This window comes from Gavia stellata, chromosome 16 (genome assembly GCF_030936135.1).
Source record: "Gavia stellata isolate bGavSte3 chromosome 16, bGavSte3.hap2, whole genome shotgun sequence".
Classification (NCBI taxonomy): Eukaryota; Metazoa; Chordata; class Aves; order Gaviiformes; family Gaviidae; genus Gavia; species Gavia stellata.
The window spans coordinates 1,874,147-1,892,311 of NC_082609.1; the positions used below are offsets into that span (position 1 = coordinate 1,874,147).

General features: G+C 40.3%; 1 protein-coding gene across 2 annotated transcripts in view; it reads left to right on the forward strand.

Annotated features, from left to right (window-relative positions):
- AFF4 (ALF transcription elongation factor 4) overlaps positions 1 to 13,261 on the forward strand; it is a 28,424-nt gene extending 15,163 nt beyond the window's left edge. For both annotated transcript variants that reach the window (XM_059825666.1, XM_009816163.2), the window contains 11 exons: positions 111 to 1,028; positions 3,312 to 3,400; positions 4,889 to 5,126; positions 7,303 to 7,400; positions 8,433 to 8,496; positions 8,646 to 8,782; positions 9,186 to 9,257; positions 9,990 to 10,083; positions 11,244 to 11,287; positions 12,136 to 12,356; positions 12,955 to 13,261. In XM_059825666.1, the coding sequence (XP_059681649.1) occupies positions 111 to 1,028; positions 3,312 to 3,400; positions 4,889 to 5,126; positions 7,303 to 7,400; positions 8,433 to 8,496; positions 8,646 to 8,782; positions 9,186 to 9,257; positions 9,990 to 10,083; positions 11,244 to 11,287; positions 12,136 to 12,356; positions 12,955 to 13,073 (2,094 nt within the window). In that variant the 3' untranslated portion in view covers positions 13,074 to 13,261. The remainder of the gene's footprint in view (positions 1 to 110; positions 1,029 to 3,311; positions 3,401 to 4,888; positions 5,127 to 7,302; positions 7,401 to 8,432; positions 8,497 to 8,645; positions 8,783 to 9,185; positions 9,258 to 9,989; positions 10,084 to 11,243; positions 11,288 to 12,135; positions 12,357 to 12,954) is intronic.
- Positions 13,262 to 18,165: the final 4,904 nt, after the last annotated feature.

Here is an 18,165-nt window from a genome sequence, read left to right on the forward strand (position 1 = left end):
TTTTGGTGTGCCTCTTGCCTGGGCATGCAGCATAGTACAGCTGTCCCATGGAAAAGATGGAAGCAATGTGAAATACGTTATCTAACGCTGTTTTTTAATTTTTTTTTTAGCCAGAGCCACCACCAACAAACAAGTGGCAACTGGATAACTGGTTGAACAAAGTTAATTCACATAAAGTGTCACCAGCTTCTTCCGTGGACAGCAATATCCCGTCCTCCCAAGGCTACAAAAAAGAGGGACGGGATCAGGGGACAGGGAGTGGGTACACTGATCAAAGCGGATCCAAGGATTCGATTTCTTCTACACCGGGGCGAGATTCCAAACCCACCCAAAAGGGCTCGGAGAGCAGTCGCGGCAGGCAGAAGTCACCTGCCCAGAGTGACAGCTCAACACAGAGGAGGACTGTAGGTAAAAAGCAGCCCAAGAAAGCAGAAAAGACATCTGTTGAAGAGCCTAGAGGAGGTCTTAAAATAGAAAGTGAAACCCCAGTAGACATGGCAACAAATATACCTTCAAACAGGCATAAGGCAGCCACAAAAGGCTCCAGAAAACCCAATATAAAGAAAGAGCCCAAATCTTCCCCTCGGCCTACCACAGAGAAAAAGAAATACAAGGCTTCAAGCAAATCTGCCCAGAAATCCAGGGAATTCATAGAAACAGATACCTCATCTTCTGATTCAGATGAAAATGAGAGCCTGCCTCCTTCATCACAAACACCCAAATACTCTGAGAGCAATAGGACTCCTGTTAAATCTTCCATGGAGGAGGATGACAGCTTTTTTCGGCAAAGAATGTTCTCTCCTATGGAAGAGAAAGAGCTTCTTTCACCACTCAGTGATCCTGATGAAAGGTACCCACTTATTGTGAAGATTGACCTGAGCCTCTTATCAAGAATACCAGGGAAGCCTTACAAGGATGCTGACGCACCCAAAGCGGAAAAGAAAAATGTGCCAGAGAAGCACGCGAGAGAATCCCAGAAGCAGCCGTCTGACAAAAGTTCTACAAAAGGCAAAAGGAAACATAAGCAGGTGATAATTCTGTAAAGAGAGATTTACCTGTTATCTCAACCCCTTAGTGGATTGCTACTGGTGTGACGCGTGTAGCCCGGATCATACCTCGATGTAGTGACTCTGAGCGATTTAGGAGATGACTTTGGCTAGCTATTTTGTGTAGAACACATTGATCATCCCTGTGCTGTTACAGTAGGGACTATTGGGGTTTTCTTTTGGAGTGGAGAGGGGAAGGGAGAAGGTTGCACGTGTAGGAGTGTTAGCACTGTAGCTAGAGCTCATGGAGGTGGCACAGCTTCTGCACCTCTGAGCACTGCATCCTGCCCTCTCATGCCTCCACTTGGTCTGGCACCAGCCCCTGTTGCACTGCCGGCCAGCTCAGGCAGCTGATCCGATGGAAAATTCATCTGGCCAAAAAAAAAGCAGTTTTCAGCTGGATCAGCTCCTTCAACCAGTGAATCATGCAATTGCATGTTGCCAGGACAAGGGATGGGGCAGAAATGGGCCTGGGGTATGGCAGCAGCAGAAACCATCATCTCAGGGGTGCTGCTTTACTGGGAGCAGAGGGATCTCTCCCTAATGATATTTAATCTTTTCCAAAAAAGCATTTTATCTTTTCAACTATAAACAAAAAGCAGGAATGCCTAGGGGCAGTAAAATGGACAGGAATCAATGGGGGAGCTGAATAGAAGTAATACTCTTGGAGGGGGAAATGATAAGAAGTAGTTGGTGGTGCTTTTAGAAACCTCAGAACATAGACAGTCTATATAAAGAGCAAACCTGTGACTGTAAGATGGACTCAGTGGTCCAAAGAGTTTTTATAGATTGCAGGTTTCCATGAAGTTAGGACTGTGAAGCCCTGGTTCAGGGATTCAAAAAAGCCATGCTACTCTGGAGTTCGTTCTGAAAAATTTCATTTTGACAGGGGTTTGGCAGTGGTTGTAAGACTTCGTTGACATGTGGAATTGAAGAATTATATGATACCATTCAGAGAGTCATTTGACTCTCCAGAGGAGATAGATAATTTCAGTTAAACCAGTTTTCCTACTGAGCAACCTAAGTAAACTTCATCACTTACTGAAATTAGTGTCATCTAGGAGACTTGACATGTAACTGCCAACAGAGGTTTCTCCTGTACTGTTCCTAAGATTCCTGTTTTCTCTGGATAAGGAAATTAAGTGAGAAAGTATGAGCTTTTTTTGTAAAATTGGAATAACTCTGACCAGTACAGTGACTAATTATTTTTTGCAAGTGTTAACTGTATAGTTCCTAATGTTCATGGGAATGCACTCACATGCTCCAGTGGCTCTGAATACACTGACTTCTGTTTCTGTGACCAGCTATGCCCTTCAGTCCACATTTGGAGTTACAGCATTAAAGATCTGTGCTCTTACATCTAAACCAGAAAGCTTTGGTAAGACCAATTACATTTAGGCGTTATCCCAGCAAATAGTCTGGTTGTGAATTGGTTTGAATCCTCAGATTACCCCGATGCTTACTGGTACCTACCAGAGAAGATGCAAGCCTGTTTGAGGCAACTACAGAAAAACCCACCCTTTCCCCAACCCCTAGCGTGTTTAGGTTTGTGAGTGCTCTCTACGCAACTGTTACTATTTGATTTCTACACATTATTTGCTCGTGTGCTTCCTTGATCACAAGGCTCAGGGTTGCAGCGTTGGTGTAACAAAAATGAAACCTTTTGGGTTTGAGTCTGGGTTATGTTGCCAGATGACTTATTCTGTGAGGCCCTATTTTCCATTTTATTCACTGTATTTGATACTTCCAGTGCTTGCTGAAGGCAGCTTAGAAACTTCCCTTCAAGACCCTTTGACTTTAGGATTAAATTGATACAAAAGTACAGTCTTCAACGTCTCTGAGCTTACTTTAATAGACTGCAAGACTTTTACCTTTTTCTGGCATTCATAAGACAGCTCTGTTAGGCTCCACAACATAAAATCTGTCTCCTGATCTCTTATTGAAGCCCTTGGCAGATTTTTCTGGTATTTCATGGTGGTAATATCTTTGTGCTAAAATGAACAACTTAGCTGCTACTACTTTCATGCAGGTTGGTAATTTAGAAGCCAGAATTTGTTTTTCATTATGTTCCAATATCAGGGTCTGGTCAAATATTTGATATGGACTAGATGCTGTAGGGCATGTTTTTGTGGTCTGTACATGTCTTATTCTGTACACTGCAAAACGCCTGCTAAATTAAGTCTATTGATGTGAAACATTGCCACTCCCAATGAAGCTGTAAATGTGGACGTTTGCCTGGATGTATTTCTTGTTTGCTTTATTCAGAATGAGGACGAAAACAGAGCCAGTGAAAGCAAGAAAACGAAACTGGAAGAAAAAGCTCCATCAGGACACAAGACTTCTAGCAATAGGGAGTGAGTATCTTGGCTATGTTTTCGACATTGAAGGCTCAGGGGTGATCGAGGAGAAGATGGGAGCCCATCTTCCCCCCTCTTCTCCCCACCCACAAAAGTGTTTCCTCATTATTAATCAATGGGTAAAATCTCATTGTTTCTTACCCTTCAGACAGATTTACTTCAGAGTTTCTACTAGTAGTTGGTGGAAATTAATTTCCATAACAAAAGCATTGGCCAAGGACAATTGCTTTACTTAACAGAAGTAAGGTAATGGCTCATGTGAAGGGTTGGTGTGTTATGCAACATATGCTGCCTGGTTTTTCTCTAATACACAGTGGGGTTTGGTTTTGTTTTAGAAATCAGCTGTGCATCTAGCTTTTCGATCTTGCAAAATCTGTGCTTTTAAATTAACCCAAACTGGTGATGCTCCATTTAGCAAGTTTGTAAACTGTGAATAAATCACTTAACTGGCATTGTCTGGGAAGCTGATGGCATTGAGATTTGCATCCATGGATTTAGCCTCACATTTGCTTGATAGATAAGCTAAAGAAAAGTGTGAGTGACACAAAAGCAAAGTAATACAGAATCAGCAAATCAATCACATTGATAAATACTGTTTTACTTGTATGTTATTTCTGTAATTTTCCATGCTTTTTGTAATAGCTATTATGCTTTTATTTCATTTATTTCTTGGTCAGTGTTGATCCACAGGAAAGAGTAAGGTTTTTTCCACTACCTTTTAAAACTCTGCTATTTCAGATCAAGCAACTGAAAACTGGTGTGATTATGTCATGGAAAATATTTCTGTGTAGTGAGTAATTGCCAGATTACAAGTGTGTGAGAAGCGGCAGCCTGTGAGATCTAGAAATCTTGTTTGCCCTTTCTGAATTAAACAGTGTCTTACTATTTGTTAGGGAACAGATGTAGAACAAACAGATGCATTTCTGTCTTGATTATGCTTTTTCACCTATTATTTCTGTAGCCAACAGTAGCCCTCAGCAGCCAAGGTGAGAGTGTACTGAAAGGCTGTGCTGAGAAAGCTTTCCAGTTTCCTGGGTTCCAGAGAGCATTTATCTGGATCATCTCTTTTCCGAGCTGGTAGGCTGACTAGCCTGCAACAGACAGGCTGGCGCTAACGTTGGCATTAATTTCTTACATTGTAAGTGTTTAGGGTGTTTTTTTAAGAACTGTTGTAGGGATGTGGTTTTATGGTTAGAACTTGTCTACTGTGTTTTCAGGTCAGAACAAATAAAATGGTGAAAACGAGTTCAATCTGGCTTCATAGAAACCTAGGCACCAAGATGATTGTTCTCTTTCTTTTCCTCCATATCTGGTTTGCTAGGTCTAACAACAAAAATCTTGTTTGTTTAAAAAAAAAAAAGAGGTTTTTTTAATCCAAAATTTAAAAAAAAGTTTTGTGGTGTTGGGTTTTTTGCATTTTGTTTGTTTGGTTTGGGGTTTTTAAGGAAAAAAAACCCAAAACCTGAATTTGTTCGTTTTGCGCAGGTCTTCAAAGCCAAGTGCTGTTAAAGAGAAGGATTTACTGCCGTCTCCTGCTGCCCCAGTCCTGCAGAAGGATTCCAAGCAAGAACATGGGTCCCGGAAGAGGACGGTCAGTCAGTCGTCGTCCTTAAAGTCCAGCAGCAACCTTAGCAAGGAGAGTGGCAGCAGCAGTAAGAGCAGCTCGTCTTCTAAACAGAAGAAGACGGAGGGGAAGGGTTCCAGCAGTGCTAAAGAAACCAAGGTAAAGGGCTTGTTCTGTAAATGCCTGAAGCCTGTTTCTTTGCTTTGCAGTTTGACATGCTCAGTGTGATCTAAACAATAATTTGCAGTTCAAGTTAAAATGTAGTTAGTTTTAGATAGGCATTGTTTCATGTCGTAGTGTGTAAGTGCCTTGGAAGTCTATAAATTAGAAAATAATTCGGGAGAGATTGTGGAATGCTAATGCTTATTCCTACCAAATTCTTGTGTTAATTAGTGAAATGTGTTTAGTCGTCGTCTGATGACAGATGCTGCTTATTTATTTTATAATTTGTTAATGGGAAATATCACTAGAAAGCTGTTTACACAACAGTAAATGGAACAATGAGGTTACTCCTGTCTCATCAGAGCAGATACAGATCTTGCCCTGATTTTTTTAAGGAGAGCAGGAGCTCGGTCCATGCTCAGCACTAGCATGCGAAGCTATAGCTCTCATTTTAAGACGTTGTGGGACCCCAGAAAGATTATTTTAACTCCAGCTCAGGAATGTACAGCACTCTTCGTGGTTGGAGTGGAGAGAACATGGTTATAAAGATGGTGCAGAAAATGGTTTCTAAGAGATTTAGGTTAGGAAGATATTTAGATGGTGGAATTTATTAATAGGAAGATGATACTCTTAGGTCACTAAATTGTAACGTGATTTTTCATTAGTATATAAATGTGCATTACTGGACTGGAATTAGGCTGTGATGACATCTGAGAGTGTATTGTGGAATACCTGTGATGAGCAGTTTCTATTGTATCGGCAGTTGTTGAGCAGAGTATGTTTAACTGGGAGGGATTTCACCTTTGTCTTTGCGATTCCAGCGTGCGCTGCGGTGCCGGTGCGGCAGGCTCCAAGCGCTCTGCAGCAAAGCCCCAAAGCCTCCAACAGCCTGTGGAAACTCCAGTAGTTTAAGCAGCTGCTAAACCTCTGTAGTTGGATTTGCGGTCTCTGAAAAGCTTCAAAGCAAAGTCTGAAGATGTTCAGGAAGGATAATGGATTTGGGGAGGAGTAAAGCAGCAAACAGACATTAGCAATGGCAGAAAGTAGCTTAGTCATCAGGGCGTGGAGTTCATGAATATCTGAACTGGGAGACACGCTGTATTACTTCAGATGCCAATAGCATGAGATTTTAGAAGTCTGGCAGGGTTGCGTCTATCGGTGGCTGTGTAAGACACTTCCAGGAACTGTGGATAGTGAATTTACCTTACTGACTGAGGCTCTGCCCTTTCTTTGTTTGTCAGCATAGAAATGTACCTAAGCCAGTTATTAATTTGTGAGATGTTTATCGTTTTGTACTTCAGATATGCTTAGTCATGCCTTTCTTAAAGTGCTATATACTCCTCCTGCATTGCACTGCATGTTTTGTTACTGTTTCTACGTTACAATGGTAGGTAGTACATTGCTGTGCAAATCTGGTGCCTTGCAACTCCAGGACCCTTCTGATTAGCAATAATGTGATAAATGTAGGTTGTGAAATACATCGGTATAGATGGCCTTTGGTCATGATAAATCAAGAGAGCAGAAAACACATACAAAGCTGGGGAATTGTTTTACACTGTTTAGCTGCTAAAAATGGATTCACTTAGGATTCACCGAATGTTTCTAGTGTCTGCTCTTTAGCCTGAAGTGTCATGTTGAGCTGTGTATAATTTAGGGAAGCAAGGACAGTGTGTTGTGAAGACAGCTAACTTTTCTCCCTGAAGGTGACGCTTATCCTTCCGAAATATTTTTTTTTCAAGGCAAAGACATTCAGCAGAGTGTGTCGTTGATAGAAATGAGAAATCATAAAAATATTCATCACCTCTTTGTTAGAGTGGAAGAACAGGACTTAAAAACAGGGACATGGGAGATTCAGGGAGGGATTTCCTGGACCCAGGTGTGTCTAGAAAGCCTCGGCTGCATTCTTTCCTCTAATGGAGATCTCCGGGTGTATTAGAGTGAGGAGCTTGATTATAGCCGCTGTGTCTACCTCTGTGCCAGCATTAGGTGAAAGCCTCATGGAAGCTGCGTTACTGTCTATGGTGAATGGCAGCTAAAGCAGGTGCAAAACTGACCTTATTGCATATAACGCCTGAAGTCAAGGGAGAAATTTATGCAACAAATGCTTTTCTTGAATACAGAAAAGATTTAACTGTTCTTTAAGTTTATTATTTGGGAACAACTTTCCTTTCAGGAAAAGATTCTGAACAATTCATCAAACTGCCCTCCTGCCTCTGCTCAGTCTACGGAAAGTTCAAAGTCCAGAAGAGCAAAACTTGTTTTTGATGATAGGTAAGAACAGCAAAAGATGCCTTTCCCTTTGTGGGGCTGTGAGTCTCGGAGCATAGCCAGCACCCCGCAGAGAAGAGTTGTCGTTTTTGCTTCACACAAGATGTTAAGTACAAGCTCACCCTCTGGAGAGCTGCACGTTGTTCCTGCAGGGATGTGCTTGTCTGACTGCTCCCGGGGCCATTTACTTGGCAGACACGCAGTCCTTGAGAAGGAACTGTAGCCTGCCCTGTACATTCCTGCCGAGCATAAAAGGACCACGCAGTAGACTGAAATAGCTCAGGGTTGTTCTGTTTTTAAATGCTGATGAGTCCTTTTCACCTTACCAGGACACTGCTGCTACCTGTCTGCCTGTTCTCTTCTCGACAGAGCCTGTGTCCTCTAGAGTCAGGAGTTGTGGTCATTGATAGTAGAGAGGAGCCTTCATTTTTTGAAATTCCAGATCCACAAGAGCGGGATTGGGCCTTAATCCTGTGGGGTTGAAGAAAATGCCTTGAAAAGAAAAGAAAACAAATATATTACCATCTTGTGCAGACTTTAGGTTTCACCTGTACCAATTCAAATCTCAGCACAATGCTTGCTCTTAAAGCATTTCTCTTTGTTGTTCTTTAAAGTCACTTTACAAATAAAATAACGTAACGAGTAATGCCAGTCCTGGAGGCGCTGGATTAATTTGTCCTCAGATTTTGCATTTTTTTCCTTCCCCTGCCCCTGGTCAAGTGTTTGGTTTGCTTGACTATCAAATGCAATAAATTTAACCAAATTGTGTGTTCTAATCAACTTGCTTGAAATATTGTTTTGAATTACCCAAAACTAGAGAACTTTAAACTATTTTTGACAACTTCATCGTACTGTAACTAATCATACTAGTTAACTGTTTTAACAACTTTTTTAACAGTTTTATCATAATGTGGCTCCTGTAACTTGAGTTAGAGAGAAAAAATAAGAAATTTGGCAACACTAAGAAACTCCAGTCATAAAAGGAAATGCAATATGAGTGGGGCTGAGTCCATAAATTTGTGTCCTCTGTTGCAGGACTTACTCAGCTGATCATTATTTACAAGAAGCAAAGAAGTTAAAACATAATGCAGATGCATTGGTAAGTAAATCTCCAACACTTACCCAGTGTTTGCACGTTATACTGGGGTTTGTTTACTGCTTTTGACATTTTGCTGCCCTTCTGTGCTGGAGCTTTCTTGTACTTCCTCTCTGATTTTTGTCCTTAAAAGTTTTTTCCCATCTCCTCAGTCTGACAGGTTTGAGAAGGCTGTGTACTACCTAGACGCTGTCGTGTCGTTCATTGAGTGTGGGAATGCATTGGAGAAAAATGCTCAGGAATCCAAGTCCCCGTTCCCTATGTATTCAGAAACTGTGGAATTAATCAAGTAAGTGTTGCAAAGCATATGCACAAGTCAAGTGGGTGGGAAGGAGGTCTGGCAATCAGAGCTTCTAGGTTCACTGAAGTTTTGCTACCAACTTTTGAGACCTCTTATCATTCTCCAATAAAACTGGATCACTTATTCGTTCCAGTTGCTGAGGCTTAAAGTGGTTTCATGAAGGTTGAGATGCTTTCTGCTAAGGCTCTTGAAGTCTCTCTACAATGCGTAACACACGAGAAGCAAAATTACTCCCATTACTAGCTAGTCAGCATTTTGTTTAGGGTCTGAGAGAAGTTCCTGAAATGGTGAACAGTTGAAACTAGAAATTCATAAGAAAGTCAGTGTTTTGTGATTAATAAATGATACTGTAATCTTTATTTTGTTGTTTACTTGATGTCTTTGTTTGTAGATACACTATGAAACTGAAGAATTACTTGGCACCGGATGCTACAGCTGCAGATAAAAGGCTAGCAGTGCTTTGGTATGTGTATTCTGAACTTGCTACAGTGCACTGACTAATTTCAAACGTTTTATCTACATGAAATGCTGTGTTACACTGAGTTCGCAGGTGTTCCTGAACCAAATATATGAGTTTTCCACTTGGCTTTACGTGAAGATTAATGCTGTATATCTGATTACTGTAAATTGGGGCAGGGAGGATGCTGACAACGAGGGCCAAGTCTTTGAAATATTAAGGAGTAACAGCAGAAAGGATGGGGGTCCTTCCTATGTGCTGAGCCAGTGAGAAGTCCAGATTTGGCCTGGCTGTAAAGAATTGTCACTAGCCTCCTAGATCGATGGAATGGCTGCAGCAGGGGTAGAGGACCAGAACCGACTGGTGTCAGCTGGAAAAGAAAGGGGAGGCCATGGCAGAACGCATTAGACTCACTATGACCTGACACGAGGAAAAAGAAATGAAACCCTTGTCTAGGAAGTAACTTAGTGTGGTCTCCTAAGCTCAGAACTAGAAACTGGTTGTATCAGCAAGATCACTGAAAATTACAGTTTCAGCTTAAGGCACATAGAGCTGGTTTTATTTCCTTGAGAATTTAAAGGTGGTTATGGATTTTTTGGCTGAGTTACAACTTGAGAGCTGGCTCGTCAGAGTTGGCAGAGAAAACTTTAAAAACACAGCACTAGATTTTTGAAATTCACTGAGTTGTGATAAACTTGACTTTAACTGTAAATGTTTTGTTGTTCTGTCTTTGGTCAGTCTTCGGTGTCAATCTCTACTATACCTAAGGCTTTTCAAACTGAAAAAGGAAAGTGCATTGAAATATTCTAAAACTCTGACTGAACATCTGAAGGTAATTGTGTTATGTATTTTCTTAGAATATTAAAACCTATTCAAATTAAAGCTCTACATCACTTAAAATTCCTGAATTAAATTTTCAGACTGCTACATGTGAACTTGGAATATACCCTATTTAGAACTGGACCTTGAAAATATATTAGGGTTGAGTAGTTTAAAGCTGGGAAGAGGCAGCGTGGCTGTCATAACCCTCCTGGTCCTAGCGTGATAGCTCCCTATTAATAGTTTAATCTAGCTTTCGTCTTCTTTAATAAACTTAGTGGGCTTCAAGGAGAATTTAAAAACGTTTTTCTTGCTGCAGGTGTAACAAGCTGAAACTTCTCTTTCATGTGTAAGCTTAAGGGAATCCAGGATCTGGGGGTATATTACATGGGCTGCAGCTATTCAGCCTTTGCAAAAGCTGACACCAGAGCCAATTTAATTCAAAACCAAATTGGTCGTTCTGTATTTTTGTTGTTTGCAGTGGGCTGTTTGATATTTGTTTTTATTTATTCCCCCTCAGTGAATTTATCTAAATTCCTGTGCAAATGATTTAAAAGTCCTGTCAGGGAAAGGAGATCGAGAGATGTCCTTTGAATTAATTTATTTGAATCAAGATGTTGCAGATGAGAAAAACAGTTACGATACTTCTGTTGCGTTACTCAGTCCCTAATCTAGACTGAGGCTTTCAAAGGAACACTTGGGGGTGTGTAGCTAATGTCATTGGGGTTCTCTGAAACTTCCAGCTATCAATACTGAAAGCAAACAGGCTTGCCACGTGCCTGACTTCTCAGAGTTTTTGAGACATCTTTAGTTGGTCAATGCCAGTAATAACGGATTACTTCCTATTTACGAGCTGAAAAACCCAACATGTTCCCCTAAGAGGCAATGGGATCTAATGGTTAGAACAGAGGATTGCTCCAATCTTATATGTATTTAGTGGCCTTCTTTGTGTTGCTAAAATAATCCCTTAATTTGCGTCTTAGTCATCAGTAACAAAGGATATTTTCCTAAATTTGAATTTGCTTTGCTATTATTCAGAATTCCAGTTACTGCTTAAAAGAAAAACGACAAAAATGCATTTTTTCAAAAATAACCAATTGAATAACCAGCAAAAGTATAACTAGTTAAAGTATAAACATAAATCAGGTGACAAATTTATTTTTCCCCAAACAGAATTCCTATAATAATTCTCAAGCACCATCGCCTGGTATGGGAAGGTAAGTAGTAAAAGCTGTTGCCTGTATTTCTCAACTTCTAGCTAGTTTTCTACATAAACTGTGTGCCTGCGGTGCTCAAAGAGTAGCTTTTCACACTTTAAGGTGTTGGGGTGATTGTTCTAAGGGTGTAGATTTTGATTCGGTTGTTTGCGTCATTGTGATACAAGGTGTGGGAGACTGCTGCTTGTCATAGTGCCCTGCAGAGAGTTTGTCGGGCAATTTCTCATTGCACAAACAAAGGGTCAGTGTGTCACGAACACCCGAGTTATTTATCTCGGTGAGTTTTGTGGTTTTATTTAATGCTTTTTCCCTCAAAACAGTAGTTTTATTAATGCTGCAAGCCCAGATGGTTACAAGTACTTTCAGGGTTGTCTGTTCCATGGTATAGCAATTTATGTTACCGTCTTTAAAACCTAACATCAGACCTTTGCTAGATTACTCTATGAGTTTTAGGAGGGCATTTCAGATTTGTATCGTGTTACCTGAAAGTGTAATATTATGGCAGTATAGTTACCATGTAGTTGTAATGTTTTCGTTATTATTCTTCAAGGTTCAATTTATTTAAACAATGAATTCAAGATTTTATTGCGTTAAGAGATGATGAGGTTTGGTAATTAGGTTTTGGCTGTGAAGCTAAAACATAAGAGTTGGCGGATCCTCAGCAGCGGTTACCAGCTCACGCATTTCATTTGTTGTAAGGCAAATCCTGATGTGTAAAGCAGGAGTGCTTTAGCATCTCGCACCCTGAGACGTGGGAAGAGAGGTCTTAGTATTAATCTTACAGCATGATATGACTGAAGTACATATGTTTGCATTTTACAATTTAATATTTTCCTTTGGATAAGCAGCAAGCCTGTCGGTATGCCATCTCCAGTCTCTCCAAAGCTGTCTCCAGGGAATTCAGGAAATTACTCTTCCGGGGCAGCCAACCCTTCAGGGAGCGGGTCTTCGGTGACGATCCCCCAGAGGATCCATCAGATGGCAGCCAGCTACGTCCAAGTTACGTCCAACTTCCTCTATGCCACTGAAATTTGGGACCAAGCCGAACAGCTGTCTAAAGAACAGAAAGGTACGAGCTGGCACAGGTGGATTATAACATCCGATGTACTGGATTATGCTGAAACCAGATTATGAAATTCATAGGCTTTGAATTCTGGAGTTGCACTTTGTGGTGCAGAGGATGCTTAGCCAGGTCCTCTGCAAAAGTGAGATGGCAAGTTAGACCTTCCATTACGGTGATGCCCCGGGCCGGTTGTCTTGGTCGTCAGGGTGCTGCTGGAGACCTAATGTTTCCTACCAGCTACGTGTTTAAAAAAAGTAAAAATCCTTGTCGCATTTCCTGTAAAATGTTAGGTGTAGGAAGAGGAACTTCGTACATTTCCTGAAATTCTTAAGTGAAATGCACATTTGAGGGGGAAGGCCAAGAAAGTTTTACAACAGTGTAACCATACTCTAATTACTCTTATCAGCCAGTCTTCTGCAAAAGAGTAAAGAAATTGACTGGAGAGGACCTTTTTCCTTAATTTTTATTGTTCCATCATTCAGCCATCTTTCTTTTATCTATCTTAATCTGAAAGATTCATGCTGAAAAGATGGGGGGAGCTTGGGTGTAATACTTCCCATCTAAAAATATGTGCATAGTTTAACTTGTGTTTCTGTTGTTTTAGAGTTCTTTGCTGAACTGGATAAAGTTATGGGCCCTCTGATTTTTAATTCAAGCATCATGACAGACCTAGTGCGTTACACCCGTCAGGGATTACATTGGTTGCGCCTGGATGCCAAGTGAACTGAAGGAATGGAAAATCGAACACGTTTTTCTCGCTGCCTCTGATTTATCTCCACAACACTGTGTCATGTCAATAAGGAAGACTGCCATAACACATTGCTTAGTTGACACTAAGAGCAAGGAATGCTTTCACATGTCTCCCATCCTCATTTGTGTTCTGTGTTTTAACCCCAAATCATCTGGTTAATGGACTTCTTCAGTATTCCAGTTTTAAGTTATTTAAATATTTTAAAATTTGATACATATAAAGGTGTAGTTTTGCTGGTCTATCATGGATAGATCATTGGAATTCCAGTCATGATACATAAATAGTCAGTTTAAATCCTATTTATTTTAATTTTTTAATTTTAATTTTGAAAAAGCCCAGTTTGGGGCAGTTTTTAGCTATTTCTTCCCTAAATTTACCCTTTCGAGTACTTAGAAGAAATTAAACATAGACACTTTATTTAAGTACTTTGTGAGCTTTGTTACTCTGTAATGTCTTGTGGTGGTAGAGCCTGTAAAAGGAACTAGGGTTGATAGGTTCTAACGTGTAGGGACACCGTACTTTTCATGCCTAATGCCTATGAGTCAACTAATAAATGACAACTACAGATTTATTATTGCAGAATTTGTACTAAATAGAAAAGTTCCAGATATTCTTCTACGTATTAAGATACTTCATTTAAATGAATTATAAAGAAATTTTTATGGAAAAGTATTTAGCTGGATCTGACTTGGATTGTTTTCAAGGCAGTTTCAAAACGTCGATTAACACTATAACAATCACAAAACATTGCAGTAATACGCATTTAATGTAATGTCGAAGTAATGGTGTAGGAATGAACTTCAGTCCGATAGGTGCGATGCATACAGGAAAGGTTTCTGAAATGGACAATCTTGTGCTTTTTTGCATCTCTTCATTTAAAATACGTTTTGTTTCCTTGCTTGTCATTTTTTGACACTTACAAAATCGGTGAACTTTGTGGTGAAAAAACCCAACGATAGTTAAATACCTACCAGAACTGTCATTTGCATCTTTTCCATTGACTGAGAAACCAGGAATCTTAAGTAGAAATCGAGGTCCATTTTTTCCTTTTAGGGTCTGATAGGTGATGGACACTACAGGATGACAGTGCAACAGCCATCGTGGGGTGGGAGCACGCCTGCTATTACAGGGAAATTGTCTGACTGTTTGGATGCAGAATGGATTTAAAACTTGTATTTACCCTGTGTCAATGAAGGTCCTGTTAATGTTTGATGGAGCATAATATTCTCTTGCGAGGGAGCGGCTTGGTGCAACAGAAGTGGGTCGTGGAGTTGCAATCGACTGCCCTCAAAAAGTGTAAACCAAAGTACCTTTCCGCATAAGGTGCTTGTCTGAGTAAAAGGTTTAAAATGCTACTGCTTTCAGTATTGCTTAGTGCCCCTAACATGTCTGGTGTGCCTTATGCCTTACTTTTAGATGAAGATTTTATGAACTGTTTACAAGATGTTTTACAGCAGGACCAGGTATACTGTATGCAGTGGTCTTCTGCAGTACTTTGGTAAAATTCCATTTCCTTTTTAAAAGTACTAGTGTCTGTCACACACGCCGACTTCTCATTGCAGTGGTCTCCTTTTGAATCAAGAGTCAAACTCTGAATACTTTGGAGTGAGATTGTGGAATGCTGCTTTGTTTTCTCTCCCATTTAACCCTTTATTCTCTACCAGATATGAACGTGCATGTTCAGGAAAATTATTGCACTAAATTTTTTGTGTAGTTATAGTTAAGTGCCAAAATCACGGCAACCTCGAGAGAAGGAATAGAATTCTACGCTACTTAGTACTGCAGTATGTCCTATGGGCTTTAAGAGTTTAGAAGTTTTGCAAATTAGTAACCTACTAAAAGGTAGCTGCATATTCGTAGAGCTTCCTTTGCGTTCCAGCGTGTTTTGTACTTCCAGAAAAGCTTTGCTACGTACGAATTGATACACGGTTAACAGACCTGTGACTTTTTCCATGATAGCTGAAATTACTCTTCAGGTCTGTTGGAGCATCCTTTTTATTGAATCACTGTGCAAGGTCACGTTTCTGTTAGTGTTTGCTGTTCGAGACAGAACTCTCTACCCTCAAACTCCGCATCTTGGTTAATGGGACACTGTTGTCTATTGTTCCTTTAATACTCTAAAGTGCCTAGCACACTTTTGACGCTATATAAAAAATACCTTCGTAGAAGTTGCATTCGTAGTTTATTTTTTGTGTAGTGCTGCACTAGCCAGCATGGCTGTTTTTTGGCTTGCTCCTTTGTGCACAGTTACCATTACTGTTAGCAGGAATGGTCTCATCTCTGGGAATTTTTTTCCCATAACTAGAGTCCCACAAATACCTTTTGGTGTCACGCTAAATTGGTCTCTTAAAAATGTATCGCTTATCCCCAGATCAGTGGACCTTGAAAAACTGTCTTCAAACAACCAGAAGACGTTTTACGTCGTGTCAAAATGTGGACCTGAACTGGTTGAAAGTGTCCCACCTAAACAGTATACTTCGTAGGAAAATACCCTCTTGAGTGCTGTCCCAGGTCTTCTGTCTGTACGGGAGATACGCAGTGGTCTTGTTAATTGAAAAGAAATGCCTTACGCATCTGTGGCTATTTCAAACAGATAAATTTAAACTTCGCAATTCCAAAAGCATATCTTTATTTGGGACTTACCATTGTTTCCAAGAGAAAAGTTATGTACTTTGTCAGATTTCGTAGCTAAAAAAAATGCAAGTACGTAATAGGCTTCCATCCCTCTGTCAAAGTGCAGGCGAACGGTCTGAACCTGTCCTTCCGTACCTCTACCCAACAGCAGTGGAAGTGCGTGTCACTTCGCTGCTAATGCACGTCGCACCAGTGACTCACGGTGAGGGAATCCCTAACTCCTGGCTTCCTAAATGGCTCCCTAGACTATTGTATCGGAAATACATATCAACGCCGTAATTTTAAGTCCCTCACTGAACGCGGTCCCAGTTGGTGAATCTTAAAAATGGCTTAATCAGACTAGGCTTGCTCAGATATCAAGACTATTTGAATTTGCTGTCAGACTTGCAGGTTCCTAGGTGGTAAGATGCAACCATTTATAATTACAAACAAATCTTCAGGACACCAGAGTAAAACAGCCCGAGACTTTTATTTTGATTTGAAACTATTAGCCATAAAGCAGAGCATATGGATGGCTCTTCTTGGCTTTTGATGGCAGTATGCAATTTGTATTGTATGTGTCTTTTAATATATATGTATATATATATGAACTCAGTCTGTCCAAAGTATATGTTATACTTGTTTTTAGATTATGGTGCAACTGACTATATTGATATATTATTTATTGAGTGCTGAATCACCATCTTATTGGTGATAAATCTTGCATATTATACAGGAGTGCAATGTATATTCCTTTAGATTGCTGAGGCTTGATTGCTGTGATAACAAAAAAATGCCCTGAAATGTATTTATGAACGGCCCCAACATACAGAGAGTCAGTACTTTATGGAAATAATGTAGCGCTTGCCTGGGGCAAGTAAAATAAAGCCGTAGGCAGATAATTATGTAGTTTGCCAAAATGGCAAACTACTGGAAAGAGAGACTACCTTTGCTGTATTTAATATTTCATTTACCTAACAGATATTTGCTGTCACTGCAGTGTTTATATTAAGGCAGATACAAAAGGGCCTGAGCAAGTCAAGTTTGAATTACCCATTGGGGAGTAAGCGACTTCCAAATTCTTAAATTTCTGACAAATACTTTGGTCAGGGTTTAAATTACTCCATCGGACGAATCAGTGTTACGGAAAACCCTGTGTTTCCAAGCAACAAAGTTAATGCTAGACATCTTTAAGTCTAAAGAGTAGCCAAAGCTTTTGCTAGCCAACTCAGACAAATCCAGGAGACAAATTCCCGAAGTAGGAAAGTTACGTAAACTCGAACAATCAGGGAATCGTGATGTGTGTCCAGCTCCATTACTTTTTGAGGAATTGGTCTCTGCTGCCGTGATGCCGGTTGAAAAGAGCAGTGTTGGGGCGGGGAGAGGCCGGGAGGGGAGGGTCAGCTGCGCAGGCAATAAATTCTTCTCTCGGTATGAGCGTGGCAGAGCGGCAGCTCTGCTCTGTGCGAGGCTGCCTTTCAGGCAGCGTTGGCTCTCTGCTCTGCCGATACTCAGCCGAGTTTCACTCAAATACGCTATACGGAGCAATCTGAAATGCTGTGGTACAACGTAGAGTTTAGGTAGGTGATCTTTATGTGAACGCTTCACCGGGTTTAATTTCGTCTGGAAACTTAACGGAAGTGTATCCGCTCCTGGTGTAACTCTCCACATGTGCTCACGGGGCTGATACGGGCAAATTGGAATGCAGCGTTCCCTGGCTTCGGTTTTTATTTGCCACCCTAACAGTTGGTGTAGTTGGGTGCACAGTACTTCCGCAGCGTTTGTGTGTGGCTGCGTTGGCATTACACATCTGAAAACTCAACTCTAAGGACCAGGCATGACTTTTGCAAGCACAGTTCCTGACATTTGTATCTGGTCCCCCTTTTAAATTGTTTTAAGAAATTTTGTATATGGAGGATAAAGTGCTTATATATTTATTAAAAATCCTTTATCTTATTTGAAATTATTATTTGGTGAAGAAGGGTTTTTCTTTTGGGGGAGGGCGTGTGGGTGGGGGAAGGTAACTTTTAACCTGTCACTTATAAACTAAGCCCTTATTACTCACGCAGAAAGGTACTGTTCGTAACTAATGGGATGTCTCTGTTTTATGCTTTGTACATGACAAGTCCATGTGTTACATTTTGTTTCTATCAAAATATTTAGGCATCTGTCTTCAACCAAAACCTAAAAAAAAAACAAACTGTGATTTTATTTGTTGCAATACATTTGAAATTTCAAAGGGTACTTTGGGGCTCAAAATTAGGATTTCTAAGTCAGTATGTGCATTTCACGTAATAAAGCTGTTAATGGTGAGCAAAGTATTATATACTAACTAGATTTTTTCCACATCTGTATAGTATATTCTATGTATTTTGTGGTATTGAGATTATAGAAAGTTTAGTGTCTGAAACATGCGTTTAATGTGTATTTTTAAACAAATTTATGGCAATT